The sequence below is a fragment of the Manacus vitellinus genome, unplaced genomic scaffold (genome assembly GCF_001715985.3).
Source record: "Manacus vitellinus isolate BGI_N305 unplaced genomic scaffold, ASM171598v3 scaffold_5_pilon, whole genome shotgun sequence".
Lineage (NCBI taxonomy): Eukaryota > Metazoa > Chordata > Aves > Passeriformes > Pipridae > Manacus > Manacus vitellinus.
The window spans coordinates 12,265,674-12,280,224 of NW_021940682.1; the positions used below are offsets into that span (position 1 = coordinate 12,265,674).

Sequence of the window (14,551 nt, forward strand, 5' to 3'; positions counted from 1 at the left end):
TTTTACCCCCCTGAGTTAAAGCCGAGTGAGAACTGAGGATGAAGCCTGTGCCTTACCTTGGTATCTTTCTCAAGGGAAAACAATCCCCAACCTTCACAAGCTCTATCGTGTACCACTCAAAAATGGGTTGTTGTGCCACCTCTACAGGATCCTGACTCTGTACCTTCCAGTTCGTGGTGCAAGTTTTGTGGTGATCCTATTTCAAGACTGAAAGGTAAACCCGCATCTGTTATTTCAGAGTTTTGTATATTTACAGCTATCAAAAGCAGCCATAAACAGATGAAGATGCCCAAGTGGAGTACAAATGTACGTAATTTCAGTGTAATCTGAATTGCCCCATTTTAACTAAAATGACCAAGCTGTAAGATCCCAGCCTTACAGTGGACCAAAGTAGGTTTCCTGTCAGTGATACATCTTTGTCATGGTTTAACCCTTTATTCTGAAGGATAGTTACACTGCAATCCAGATTTAAGAAGTCACAACTATTTTGGCACACCACCAACTGGACTTTTAACAACAGTACTCATTGTACATTTATTTTAAATGCTGCCTGAAACTGCTTAAAGGAAAGCAAAAAAGCATTAAGGCAGTACAGTGTTTCACATACATATTTCTGCAACTTAAACAGTTGAATAAATATTTTATCAGTCCTAGTTTTCACAACGGAAGTAACTTCTGGTCACTGTTGTGAAGTCCGAACTTTGCTTGATCTTTCTTTTAGACCCAACAGTTCTGTTCTCAGTTCTCCAGGCTTAGGAGGTATTTCAGGTATGCTCTATTAAAAACAGAGAAAGACATCAGTGTTGTGGCAGAAGAAACACTAAACTCACAAAACAGTAAAGGATCACACACTGTAAGAGCATTATAGCTAAACTGTGATTATACTGCCCTCTTCTTTGAGCAGAGTATAATTCCTACATGCAAAACATCTTAAAAATTATTACCTTTTTGTAATTTGACTTTTATTTTAAAATAGCAAAATATAATTGGGAAAACAAAAAAGAAGGTAAAAGAAAGAATTAAGTTTCATTTAAATGAACAAAGCTGCTTTTTTGCCATTAAAGAAAGTAAGTTTGGTAGAGATGTCTAAAACAGTTGAAGTTTCCACATATACTCTTTCTCTTGGTGACAGAAGAAAATGTCTCACTGCCTCTACCTTCCTGATTTAGAAATTAAGCACTGAAGCTGAAGATGAAATTTAAAAATAAAAAGGTACCAGATGACATGACATTTCAAGAACGAGATACCTCCTCAAAATTCATCCTACTTTAGGGATATAGATAATTTGATCATTCTGAATAAATATGTCTATTTGTCTGTAACGAAGGCTACAGTAGAGACTACTAAAATACATAAATTCTTATGCATCTATCAATGATTTAAGCCTCATTGCTTAAATTTTGATGTGACAGCTCAAGCATGGTAATTTTTTTAAACTTATTTTCCACTTGAAAATAGCACAGTGAATTACAAAAATCAAGAGCAGGAGGGTGAGGGAAAACTTACAAGTCAGGCCTCCAACAGACTAAATCATTAATATTCCTGGTGGGTGGTTTTATTTGAAGTTTATTTCTGTGACTGTAGTTTTGACAGCCTTGCCTGTTGTCATTTCTAAAGTCAACTTTTGATTGTCTTCAAGTACTGAAGGAAACGAAGTCTATTTAAATCTAGCACAGCCCCTTCTCACCACTTTTGAACTCTCTTTTCAAAACCCAGCTTCCTACAGCGGAGACCCCTTTTGAAGGGGGTTACACAGCTTTTATTTTTGGTACCACATCAATAGAGTGGAGGTGGCTCCCCAGAGAAGTCACAGAATCCCAGAATTGTTACGGTTGGAAAGGACCTCTGGAGATCATCCAGTCCAACCCCCCTGCCAAGGCAGGGTCACCTGGAGCAGGTGACACAGGAATGCATCCAAGTGGGTTTGGAATGTCTCCAGAGAGGCAGACTCCCGTGACCTCCCTGGGCAGCCCGTTCCAGTGCTCTGCCAGCCTCAACATGAAGTTCTTCCTCATGTTGAAGGAAAACTTCCTGTGCTTTAGTTTACGGCCATTGCTGCTCATACTGTCGCTGGGCACCACGAAAAGAGTCTGGCACCATCCCCTTGGCACCCGCCTTTGAGATATTTATATGCACTGATGAGAGCCCCTCTCATCCACACTCTCTTCTCTACACCAAACAGGCCCAGCTCCCACAGTCTCTCCTTATAAGAGAGATGCTGCAGACCCTTAATGATCTTTGTAGCCTCCACTGGACCCCCTCCAGTAGCTCCCTGTCTTTCCTGTCCTGAGGAGCCCAGACTGGGGCAGAGCAGGGTCCCGGCTGCCCGGACGGTGGCCCTGCAGAGGCCGATCTCTGTGCACAGCCAGGCCGGACGCCTCCCGGGGGCAAAGCCTCCATCCCGCACACACGCCACCACCGACCGGGCCCCTGCGAGCACTTACAAGGTCCGGCCGGTAGTACCTGTGCACGACCTCGGCCCCCGCGAACATGGCCAGCATGCTGGCGGCCAGCGGCCGCAGGTACGTGGCCAGGCACCCGGCGGGCAAATTTGGGCCGGGTGCGTCGGGGCACTCCGTACTACACCGAACGCGCCCGGACGTGCGGTCATCCCCGCCGCCCACCAGGCTGGAGCGGTCGGGGGTTGGGGCAGGGAGAAAGGTGGAAAAGGTAAGGGGTGTTGGAGGCCCGCCCCTCGCGCTGGTGTGTGTGAGTATCGCGGCAGAGCGCTGTGAGTCGCGACAAACCCCCCGCACCCCCGGGGCACGGGGGGATCTCACACACACACACACACACGGCAAAAGCCCGCCCGGCCCCGCCCTCCGCGCCCATTGCCGGCGCGGGTCAACTGGCGCGGGGCCGCCCGGCAGGTCGTCGGGGCGCGCGAGCGGGGGAGGGCGGGGGCGAGCGGCGACCAGCTGGCGGCGGCGACAAGGACCAGGATACAGGGACAGAGACAGGGCCCAGCCCCGCCCCGCCATGGAGCCCCAGGAGATGGGCAGGTACCCGCGGCCCGCCCCGCGGCCCCGCGCTCAGGGCCTCGCGGGGCGCTGCCGTGGTCCCGCCCTCTTGCTCGCCCACGTCCGCGGGCGGCGGGCCAAGCGTCCGGGTGCGCGGCGCCCTCCCGCCCCTTCCTCGGCACAAAAGGGCGAGCGGGCTGAGCGGGGCTCGTATCTCTTCTCTGGAACGGAGGCGCTGGCCGCTTGGGGTCTGTGCCTGGTACTGCCGTCCGAGGGGGAGCTGAAAATCGTTTAATATTTGGGTTTGTTCCGAGTATTGTTTAATACTTGTTTTGTGAACAAATCTTCTCTACCCTTCTTTTAATTTTTCTTTCATTTTTAGCATAAACTGAATGGGGGGGGGGCGTAGGGCGAGGGAACTGGGAATATTTATTCCCCGTGGAACTGGAAATATTTATTCGAATGTCCCATGACATTTTGTTATGTTTGTTATACATCAGTAACAAAGAATTGTATTTCTGAACCCACGCGCAAGAAATGTGGCCTAAAATGTGTAGGAAACTTAGAGGTAGGGGTAAAAGTTCTCTTTCCTCTCATTAGTAAGTGGTTGGAGGACTTGTTTGTGACATGGTGCGAATTTTCTCTCTATTTAAAGGAAGTTTTATTCCCTTTACAAGAAGGATACTTTATATACTCATAAAATAAGGCCTGTATTACAAGAAGGCATCTGGTCTTCGTTTCACATCTTTGTTACTCACTCTGTTCTACTCTGCATGATTAAGCTTTCATTACTTTATGAGCTGGATTCTGCATGTCTCAGTTGTGTTTCCCAACACAAATCTGAAGATCAGGTTGGTTTGGTTCAGTAGCTGCACAAGTATTTTATATAAAATGGAACTCTTCCTGCAGAGGGGTTAAAGTATTCACAGTACTCTGAAAATCTCCCATGACTTTATTAGGCAACTTCCTTGGGAATCTGACAGACCTACGTTCATATTTATTCTCCTTGATTCAGGACAGGTATTTGGTTCAAAATCAGTGGCTTGATCATAAGAGTGTGGGCTGTTCTGGTATAAATCTGATTTATACAGTGGGATTCTTAAAAATTCATTGTGTAGTAGTGAATGGTCCCTTCTTTTGAGATATTTAGAATTACAGAATCATTTATGTTGGATAAGACCTCTAAGATCATTGAGTCCAACCATTAACCCAGCACTTCCAAGCCCACCACTAAACCATGTCCATAAGTGCCACATCTACACGGCTTTTAAATACTTCAGGGGTGGTGACTCAACCAGTTCCCTGGGCAGCCTGTTCCAGTGCTTAACAACCCCTGGGCAGCCTGTTCCAGTGTTTAACAACCCTTTTCATGAAGAAATTTATCCTAATATCCAATCTAAGCCTCCCCTGGCACGACTTGAGGCCATTTCCTCTTGTCCTGTTGCTTGTTACTTCAGACTGACCCCCACCTGGCTACAACCTCCTTTCATGTAGCTGTAGAGAGTATAAGGTTCCCCCTGAGCATCCTTTTCTCCAGGCTAAACAACTCCAGCTCCCTCAGCTACTCCTCAAGACTTGTGCACTAGACCTTCCCCAGGTCCATTGCCCTTCTCTGAACGCACTCCAGCACCTCAGAGTCCTTCTTGTAGTGAGGGGCCCAAAAATGAACACAGGATTTGAAGTGTCGCCTCACCAGTGCTGAGTACAGGAGGTTGATCACTGCCCTGGTCCTGATACAGGCCAGGATACCATTGGCCTTCTTGGACAAATATGTCTATGTCTAAAAATTATTTGGTGTTTTTGTTAATAGCTTTGAGATGATAAAATTATTTCCTGAAAATTTACTGTTCACAAAATCCTTTCTATGTATTTTTATAGCAGCAGAATCTATGGCCAAGAAAATGGCTGTGTAGGTAGAAAGGAGTGACAGTATAAAGCAGAATTTTGCGTTGGGGTGTGAGGGCTGTATGTGACTAATAAATGTGTGGAGGAAGAAAGCTGTATATGGAAAAATGTCTTCATGCATGGAAGGAAATTGAGTTTTTGTGTATGTGAACACTTCCATGTAGAATAAGTGCAGTATTTTGTGTTGGGATCAAGTGTGTGATAACTGGACAACATCTGCCACACAATTTGTTAAAGCTGTTTAATGATCTGCATAGTAACAAAGGCTGTGTGTGTTCTTCATGCTTTGTAGGCCAGAATGATTCATCCATTCTGGATCTTACCAGATCAAGTAAATGATGCAACATTAAAAAAATCTAAACTTTAGGAAACTTGAAGTCCAAAGAGTTTTAACTCACATGTGTTGTAAATTGCCAATGTGTTTCATAGTTTGCTTTGGAAGTGTGTGCTACAGAGTCTTTTTCCTGAAAAAAAGGGTAAAGCTCTACACTTCACTTACCAGTGTTGTGTTAATTCCACAATTTAGTAATCACAAGAAATGTACTGTTAACTGATACCAGCTCAGCAGCCAAACTGCTTCGCAGATTTGGATAATTTACTCCCTTGTTAATAGAGTCATTGGAGAATATAAGTGTGATACATGCCAGCCTTGATAAAGTTGGATTTTTACGGTCTGTACGGCCCATCACCAAGTTTCTAAGTTGTTGACAAATTATGTCTCTTTCCTCTCCCTCCTAAGATACTACGCATATCTTCAGCAAGCTCAAGCATTTTACTCCTTTCCATTCCATCAGATGATGACTGCAGTGCCCAACATGGAAACGATGGCTGAGCAGCCGACTCTAGAGGGCATTCCAGAGCCAAACATTGCTCAGGAGCCTCCGAAAGGTAGATTGACTGGGCTGTGCTAAGAGAGCTAAAACAGTAGTAATTGATTGGAAAAAAAATATTGCTCTTAAACTGCTTCTTTGGACATATTGGATTTCCTTTTCTTGGTGCTGTCTGAGGAAGTATTGATTAATTGTATTCTTTAAGTAACGTGTTTTAACAGATAATTAAAAAGACAAGAAGTAAACCCAGGTGAATGTATTCAGGTTGTTCAGTCTCACACAATTATCTTGTTCCAGGAAAAGCAAAATTTTGTTTCAATAGATAAATGCATAATTTTTAGCTAATGTCATGGGTTTTAATACTATGTTAGAGAAGGTGGGTTTTAAAAATTCTGAGTTCAAATTTTTTTTTAAAATTTCTACAGAAGAACAATATAATACTGCTTATTTGAAATATTTTTGTTTGCAGCTCATTTAAACAAAATGCAAACAGTGCTGGAAAGTGTACATGACACAAGTTTTGTACTCTCTGTACTTGTATGTTGCCTTTCTTTTCCCCCCTTAGGATTTTGTACACTTAGTCTTTGCAGTAGCTACGCCAAGGGGACATCTGTTGTTCTGTTACTGTGCTCACTCTTAGGACATAAAAAAGCAGTGATTTCTGCTATGCCTGAATTCTGATTCAGTAGCCAATACTCACACATAGAGTTTCACCTTACTTTAATGGATACAGCTCAGAGCTCTGTGTACCAAGGAGACTTATCAGCCAGTTCATGCAATGACATTGCTTGATAACCATTTTTTTTTGTTAAAGTTGTAATGCGTGGCCAGATAAAATCGTAGGAGGAAAACCTCCAGTTTAAAATAGTTGTGACTGCTCAATTCTGTCACAGTATTATTCATTTCAGTTAGGCTGCATCTCAAGTGCTGTGTAGTCAGTCTTCTTTTGCAGTTTTAGTATTGGATAACATAGTGTCACTGTGAGCACCCTGTTTGACTGCACTTGCAAGTATTTTTGGACAGCTGTGATCCTCTGTTAGGAAGCTGTTCCCTAGTGTTGTTTTTTGCAAGAACTGTAAGTTGAGTAGGGCCTTCAAAGGTGGGCATGGAATATTTATCAAATGTCTATGAAATTTACAGGAACATATATGAAAGACAAAGATTTGGAGTCCAGCTACTGCTGTGGTGAAAATAGTAAGATTTCTAGGATTATCCTCTGAAAGGCTGCCCTGGCATTGTTCATCTTTCATGACAGTGTCTGGTTGGTAGGTACCTGATCAGTGTGAGAGTTAGAAAAACATTATCCTGCTTCATTTAAAATACTCGGACTGCTCTGAGTTGGAGCGTTATGTGGATTATGCTGTCACATGAAAAACCTTCTAACTCTTCAAGGGGTAGAAAAAAGCTATTTATGTGGCTCGCCAAGTCTAGACCCTTCTGTTCTCTTTATTGCAACTAGACTAGAGCTTGAGTACTGTTACTTAAAGCTTCCCTAAACAGTTGCTGCAGTGATGCCCTGGGAATTTCACATGATTTTTGTTTTCCCTTTTGTTTACACAGCTTTCTTACAAGAATAGCTCCAAAAAAGTTTGCAGACTTAGGGCAGTGTCTGGGTATCTACCATAGTTATTTTTTATCTGAGGGAGATTTTCATCTATGAATTTTTGAAAATAAGATGAAGTCTCAGTTTTAAAGTAATAGATTACTTTGTCTATTTAGCAGCTGATTGCTGCTAGATATGTTTTCATATTTTTCAAGTTGTGTACTACAGCTTGACATTATTAATGAACGCAGAGATAGAGAGGACTCTCTGGGTAGTCATGTCATGGCTAGTACCTGTGCTGCTTGAATCTCTAAATTTTAAGAGCCAGAAGATGAGGAAGCTTCAGATGAGTGAACAGTGACTACTTCATGTTGGCATTTTGTAAATAAAAATGAATGTTTGGTGTCACTCAGATTGAGATGCTGCATTACCTTGCTGAATGCTGCCCTGGACAGTATCTGTTCTGGAAGCAGTGTGTGAATGTATGTGAATGCAGCAGTGTGTGCATAGCTTCTGTAGCATTCAGCCTCTGTGCTTGTGTTCCTGACAAGTTCATACCTGACACTGTGGGTAATCCTTGAACCCTTTTGTTTTTGACGTACAGTTTGTTTCTTCAAGATGTTATGTCACCTGTAACATTCAGCTTTCATATTTAGAAGCTGAAGGGTGGATAGTTGACTAGAACTTATTGTGACATTCTTTGGAACCTAAGCTTTGATGCTCTGGCATATCCTCCAAAAGAAATGAAACTGTTTCCAAAGGACTGTGGCATAAAACATGTAAACAACGTAACCTAATCATGGGGTTACTCTTGGTTTGTATCCCAAGTCAGCGTAGTTGTCTGAGAGTAGTGTGTTTGTGTGTGGTACAGAGACACCTAAGCTAGCTCTGTGTTGAGCCTGCAAAACCGAGATTCATCTGGTAATTTTTTTAATTAGTGAATTTTGAAGGTAAACTTATCTTTTTGTATCTATACATTTAGCTGAGTCTTTCTGACACTGCAACATTAGAAATGTACAAAAGGAATATTTGCTTTGTGTTTCAGAAGTTAAGAAAGGAGGAAGGAAAAGAAAAGCCAAAGCAACTGAGCCAAAGCAACCCAAAAAGCCTGCTGCTAAAAAAGAAAAAACAGCCAAGTCAAAAGGCAAACAAGAAAAGATCACAGATACTTTTAAAGTCAAAAGGAAAGTGGATCGTTTTAATGGTGTATCTGAAGCTGAACTTCTGACCAAGACCTTGCCTGATATTTTGACCTTTGATCTGGACATTGTAATAGTAAGTAACTCAGAGTTACAAGATTAGGTAGAAAAGTCTTGTACTCGTTATGATTTACATTCCTTCTGCTGACTTATCTGTATTGCTTATATGGCAAGATCTTGCAAGATAAAGTATATAAACTGTTTCCTGTGTGTAGAGCTGCTTTGCCTTTTCTGTTAAAAGCCATAGTAGCATAGTCCTAATTTCTGAGAAGTCAACGGTTTAGGTATGATACAGAGTCGTGAGAGACCGTTACTCAATGCTTTGTTTACTGGAAGCTCTGCACACTGTGAGCTGCCCTTTTGACACTGCACTGCTAAATGAGGCACTGCTGTAAAATTGTCAGGTTTTTTAAATGATGGAAGGTGCCATTAACACAGTTTTGTTTGTTGACAGTAACTTAGAGAGAATTGAATCAAGCATCCTTACTGTAACTTGATTAAATTGCTGACTACAAGCCATGTTCTCATTGTTCAAATGGACTGATATCTTTCCAGATTGGCATAAACCCTGGCCTGATGGCAGCTTACAAAGGACATCATTACCCGGGACCTGGAAACCATTTTTGTACGTTTTCATTTTCCTTTCTGCTTTTAGAATTTGCAGAACTTTGTTAGAATTTGTGGTATTTTAATTAAGCTGGTTTGGGTTTTGTTTTTCTCCTGATTTTCTTTTGTTTTGGATGCAGAGAGGGATTTTGCTTTTAACCATCCAAGAGTGATTTAAATCCCATAAGTAGTTCTGTCAAATACTGCACATAAAAAGGAATAAAAGAGAAATAATCAGTGACTTTAGATGCAGGTTTAGAATTGTCAGGCAAACACACCGTTACCAAATACCTTATTGTTGTATTAGGGTGCAGCTTAAGGAATAAAAATTAAATCTCTAGTACTTCAATTATCAAGGGTGAGTCAATAAGCATCAATTTCTGATGTAAAATAAAACTACAAGCATTATCCAAAAAATGTTTCTCACTAAGCCCTCTTCTGTTTGCATTTATTCATCCATCTCTTCTTTAGAAGCTTTCTAAGTGATGAAAAAGCAAAGCCAGTTGCCATTTCCCAGCAGACATGTGCATCTGGCATACCTGATTCTCCAGGCAGATGTTTTGTCCTAAATATTTTTCCATTTTCAGTATAGCATTTGCTGCATCATGTTCTCATAAAAAAAGATCCTACCTGAACTCTGAAATGCTCAGTTCTGCATATAGGAGCCGTGGTGGTGGGAGGGAGCTCCACGTGGGCTAATTGCAGCCTTTTGATATTCCAGTCAAAACATTCCTAGTGCCCAGCAGACCCAAAAGCAGGCTTGGGTATTTCTCTAGTGTTCTGCAGCCTGGTCAGACTGATCACCTCCTTTACTGAGATCAGGCCAGCTATGCATGCTCTGGCAAATCCAGGTGTTTGTAACCTTCCCAAATCATTGGGAACTACCTGGCGTGAGTTTGTGCTGGCACTGCACATCACCCAAACTCGACTTTTATGTGCTAAATATGAATGTGAGATGTCAGCAGTTCTGTCCCAGAGGCTCAGGGCAAGGAGGAGCAATGGCAAGCTTGTAAAAGAAAGCTGACACATTGTATTTGCCACATTCTTTCCCACGGAATCCATATTGATCACATTCGCTCCCTGCTTAAGTGAGTCACAAAATCTAAAGCTCTGTACTGAACTTTTAGGATAAAAGACTGGTTTCCATACACAGGATCATGATGAGGAATTCCTGTTCACTAGGGCTTTTCTGTTCTCTTGCAGTAGATAAAGTAATAATCGTTATTTTAAACTTTTCTAGATAGGGCAATAATCTTCCCAAATTAACTGATGCTTTGTTAAAATAGATTCTTCCTTTAGCATTCCAGTATTCTGACAGTTGAGTTTTTTCCATTGTGCTTTCTTTTTCTTAGAAATAGGCAAATATGTATCTACCTTCTTACTTCACAGGGAAGTGTCTGTTCATGTCTGGTCTAAGTAATGAACAGCTGAACCATATGGATGACCACACTTTGCCACATAAATATGGGATTGGATTTACAAACATGGTTGAAAGGACAACACCTGGAAGCAAAGACCTCTCCAGGTAGGGCAGCAAGGGGGAATATATCATGCTTGTTAATGAATTAATAGTTGTGATTATAATTTTGAGTACCTTCTCTTTCAGCAAAGAGATTCGGGAAGGAGGGCGAATTCTGATGCAGAAGCTACAAAAATATAAACCTCGTATAGCAGTTTTCAATGGAAAATGTGAGAACCTTTTAAATTAATTTGTTCTGTCGATAGCTTTTTTTTTTTTCTTCACACTTATCCTATCTTTTTTTTTATTTTAGGTATTTATGAAATTTTTAGTAGAGAAGTTTTCGGAATTAAAGTTAAGAACTTGGAATTTGGACTGCAGCCCCACAAAGTGCCAGATACAGAAACTGTGAGTATTGAGACTAAGAAACAAAACCAGGGCATTCCATTTAAAAACTAACAAAATCTCAGGACTTGCATACACTTCTGACAATGAACCAAGTACATTCTGATAATGACCAAAGTACAACAGGTGTGAAAGTCTTTTACCTAAACAGAGAAAGGGGGATAGTGCAATTTTCGGACACATCTTTCATGCAGCTTCTTCAGACTTGCAGATTTTATTTGGGAAATGGTGTATTATGATTAGTTGGTTAGTGCATTCTCTGACAACTGTCTAAAGTACGAATAATACATGCATGCTTTTGTGATAACTTTAATCTGATTCCCTGTGTCCAATTTGCTGGATATTTGTATTACTGAACTTTAATACTGAACATGACCATGGTGGTGGTAGTGCCACTGTGGGGCAGAAAGAACAGCAAGTCCATCATCACTGTGCCATTACACACAACCACTACAGCATTACAGGAGCTGGGCATGCCCAAGCACTGCCATCAGTCTGGACCTCCTTGGGCTGATTTGCAGTTTGAAGTTCAATTGGGTACTGAAGATAAAACAAACAATTTGATGAAGAGTGCATTAGTCACAGACATCTAGTGCTGGAAAGTATCTCAATACACCAGCTATTTATCATCAGAAATAGGTTTGTTTAACATGTTCTTATAAACAGGTTAGGGCAAAGGCAATTACACTACCTGCCAAGGTAGCTTATTCTAAAGCTTCATTACCTTGTCAGTTCAAAAGTTTGGATTGTTTTTCTTCTTATTTCTGTCCCAAATTACCAGTGCAGCAAGTTTAAGCTGTCTTTCTCTAAAGGTGAAGTGTTGCCATTAGAGCCTGAAGAACTGTTGTTGATAAAGTGCTTGCTTTCTTAAGTAGCTCTTAAAGACTTCTGCGGCAGATGTATTTGTAAGAAAGATAAATAATCCCCTTTACTGGTACTTGTTCGTAAATACTGCACGGCGATAAAAGGATTGAACAGTTTGTTTTTGCTCAACTAACTTGATGTCTTTAGTTAAGGCTGTTGGCAGAGGCAGAGACACTTGAGTTGGCTCCAACCATACTGACTAACTGCAGTTTCACACCCTGGCATGTGTGCTGTGGATGCTCTTGGCCCAGAAGCCAAGCTAATTAACCCGTGGTGCCTCCCTCACTGGTGTGGGCTGTTTGCATGCTGCCACGTACTCCTCTGTGGACTCTGGCTCAAGGCTCTGCTTGCTCAGGGAGCTCTGCAGTGTGCTCCACTCTCTGGCACACACTGCAAATTTCTTGTACCACACACTGGTACTGCTTCTCCTGCAGCACATAAATAACTGGTGAAAATTGTCCTCACTTTGGCAGCTGATAATTGGCCCCTCTCTTCAGGGCAAGACAGCTGGATGGACAAGAAAAACTAAAGACTCCTTTTAGCCCCTTCCACGACCACCTCTGGCATTAGTTGAAGTTTGTACAGTGGGCTTAACTGTTAAGTTGTTCTCAATGCACTAAATATTAACTCATAGCTCAATAATGCTGTTTTTCTTGCTCTTTGTCTCAAGCTCTGCTACGTTATGCCATCGTCCAGTGCAAGATGTGCTCAGTTTCCCCGGGCACAAGATAAAGTTCATTATTACATAAAGCTGAAAGACTTAAGGGACCAACTGAAAGGCATCACACCAAACACAGATGTGCAGGAGGTGCAGTATACATTCGACTTGCAACTTGCACAAGGTACAGTGCTTATTTTGTTAACCCTTTATTAAAATGCAGTGTAGTGTACAAGACAACTAGAAGTTTCCCAAGCAAGAAAGAAATAAAGAATTTAATGGGGGATGGGGGGGAGGGAGGCAGATGTGCCATCTGTGTTGTGTAGGATTACAGATTCCACTCTCTTTATAGTACAACCTAAATTCTATAAGGAGAGCAGGGGATTATCTTGTAGAATTTGTGGCTGTTTTTCAAGTGTTTTCTGATAAAAGTGCTCTTCGATAATATTTGTTCTAAATATTAATACTTGAGGTGTTCTGTTTCTGCAGAGGATGCTAAAAAGATGGCTGTCAAAGAAGAAAAATATGACCCAGGCTATGAAGCAGCATATGGAGGAGCTTACTGTGATCGTGCACCGTATGACAGTGAGCAGTGCAGCTTCTCTTCCAATGGAACGGGTAAAGTGCAGCGCTCTGGGCGTTCGGGCTGTGAACCACTGCTTGGGAACAAGGACTCAGGGGTGTCAGCTGCATTTTGTAAACAGTGGGATTTTTGTTTTGTTTCAGCGGGAAGCAATCCACAGCACTGCGAGGGGTCGTCCTTCGGTGTAGTTCCTAATGGACAATGGATGACACAGTCCTTTGCAGACCAGATTCCAGAGTTCAGTGCCGGTGTGACACAGGAAGAGGAGGGAAGCAGCGTGTAGGGGCTGTTCCTTCTCAGCTATGCATCCATGCTGCAGTTTTAATGCAGTGACCAAGATTGGTACCTCGGTTCTCCAACTGAAGCATTTTAATAGTATTTTATCTCCCCTAGTTATTTTATTATAGTCCAAAGTAAGTGTGTGGTAGGCTGAAATCAATGAACTAGATGATTTTAAGGAACTGTTCAAACTTTTTTTAAAAAAGTTAACCCTTTTTTGTATATGAGTTTTATATTTAATGTATGCCATTTCTTGCAGTTTTTGACAAATTGCTTTCTCATTTGTGAAGATTTCTTTTGGGCGTTAATTTTATTTCATGAATTGTAATGTAGTAGTAACAGCAGCAGTATACTTCTTACTGATGCCTCAATATTTGGATATCTCACAATCCTTTTATATCCAGAGGGGAAAATGGGAAGTGTACCCTTAACTTATGTGAAGCGATATTTTTAATCAGGCACAGTTAAGGAAATTGTGCTTTTTAACTCTGCCTTTTACCTTCTTAAAAAGTGCAGAAAGTTGCACTCTGCAGCTGTGAGTACTGAGTATTTTCTGGGTGGGAAGAGAGAGCTTGGTGAGTGGACCATATTCAGGATTAAGGGAGTGAAGACATCCTCTCAAGTCACAACACTGGGGAGAAAAATTTGTGTCACACAGGACAGGGCCTAAATATTCTAGCTGAGCTGGCTTACGGTAAGATATCCCTACCACTCTTATCTCTTTCCCTCTGAAATTCCAATGTAAGGAACTGGAATTCCTTGAAAAAAGCCCCAAAACAAACAACAGTGGTGGTTCTTCAATTCTGTAGCATTCAAACTCTGTCGTTACTGTGTGATTAGTCTCTTCACATGACCTTCAGCAGTAGACAACCCCTTCGAACAGATTACATGTCAGGGAATTGAAAGGCTGCATTCTCTGTAAAAATCACATACAGCTACATTGTTTACATCATGTACAATTAGCACAGGGTGAAAAGAGTTTGCAATTTAGCAGGTTTTAACATTCCGTTCTCTTCAATCTGTAGAGGGTGGTCTTCTTATTCCTCTTACAAGCAAAAAATACTGAGTTAAATATAGGAGCAGCTGTTCCATGAATAAGAAGTTGGCTGTAGAAACTACAGCTCTCTTCTGAGGAACTTGCCTAAATGATATACATTTTTGACCAATATTAGTTACTGAGAAAGAAACGAGATTCCATCCTGGTGCTTAACCATTGTCTTCTTTTCCTCCTTTATCATGTGAGGAAGAAATGAAGTAAAA

At 41.7% G+C, this 14,551-nt stretch overlaps 1 protein-coding gene across 2 annotated transcripts; it reads left to right on the top strand.

The window, feature by feature from the left end:
- The first annotated feature begins 2,855 nt into the window (after nucleotides 1-2,855).
- Nucleotides 2,856-14,338, top strand: TDG (thymine DNA glycosylase). Of its 2 annotated transcripts, none has more exons than XM_029963350.1 (10): nucleotides 2,856-2,870; nucleotides 5,605-5,753; nucleotides 8,284-8,513; nucleotides 8,993-9,062; nucleotides 10,433-10,568; nucleotides 10,650-10,732; nucleotides 10,816-10,910; nucleotides 12,442-12,613; nucleotides 12,919-13,047; nucleotides 13,156-14,338. In XM_029963350.1, the coding sequence occupies exons 2-10, from the start codon at nucleotides 5,660-5,662 to the stop codon at nucleotides 13,293-13,295; spliced, it is 1,149 nt and encodes a 382-aa protein (XP_029819210.1). In that variant the 5' UTR covers nucleotides 2,856-2,870; nucleotides 5,605-5,659; the 3' UTR covers nucleotides 13,296-14,338. The 2 variants fall into 2 exon arrangements, with proteins under 2 accessions (XP_029819210.1, XP_029819211.1); XM_029963351.1 differs by having other exon boundaries at nucleotides 13,159-14,338.
- The last annotated feature ends 213 nt before the right edge of the window (nucleotides 14,339-14,551 follow it).

Coding starts and splice junctions, on each gene's coding strand:
- TDG (XM_029963350.1), top strand. CDS start 5,660: ATGATGACTGCAGTGCCCAACATGGAAACGATGGCTGAGCAGCCGACT. Junction 8,514..8,992: donor TTGATCTGGACATTGTAATA/GTAAGTAACTCA, acceptor ATATCTTTCCAG/ATTGGCATAAACCCTGGCCT. Junction 12,614..12,918: donor CGACTTGCAACTTGCACAAG/GTACAGTGCTTA, acceptor CTGTTTCTGCAG/AGGATGCTAAAAAGATGGCT.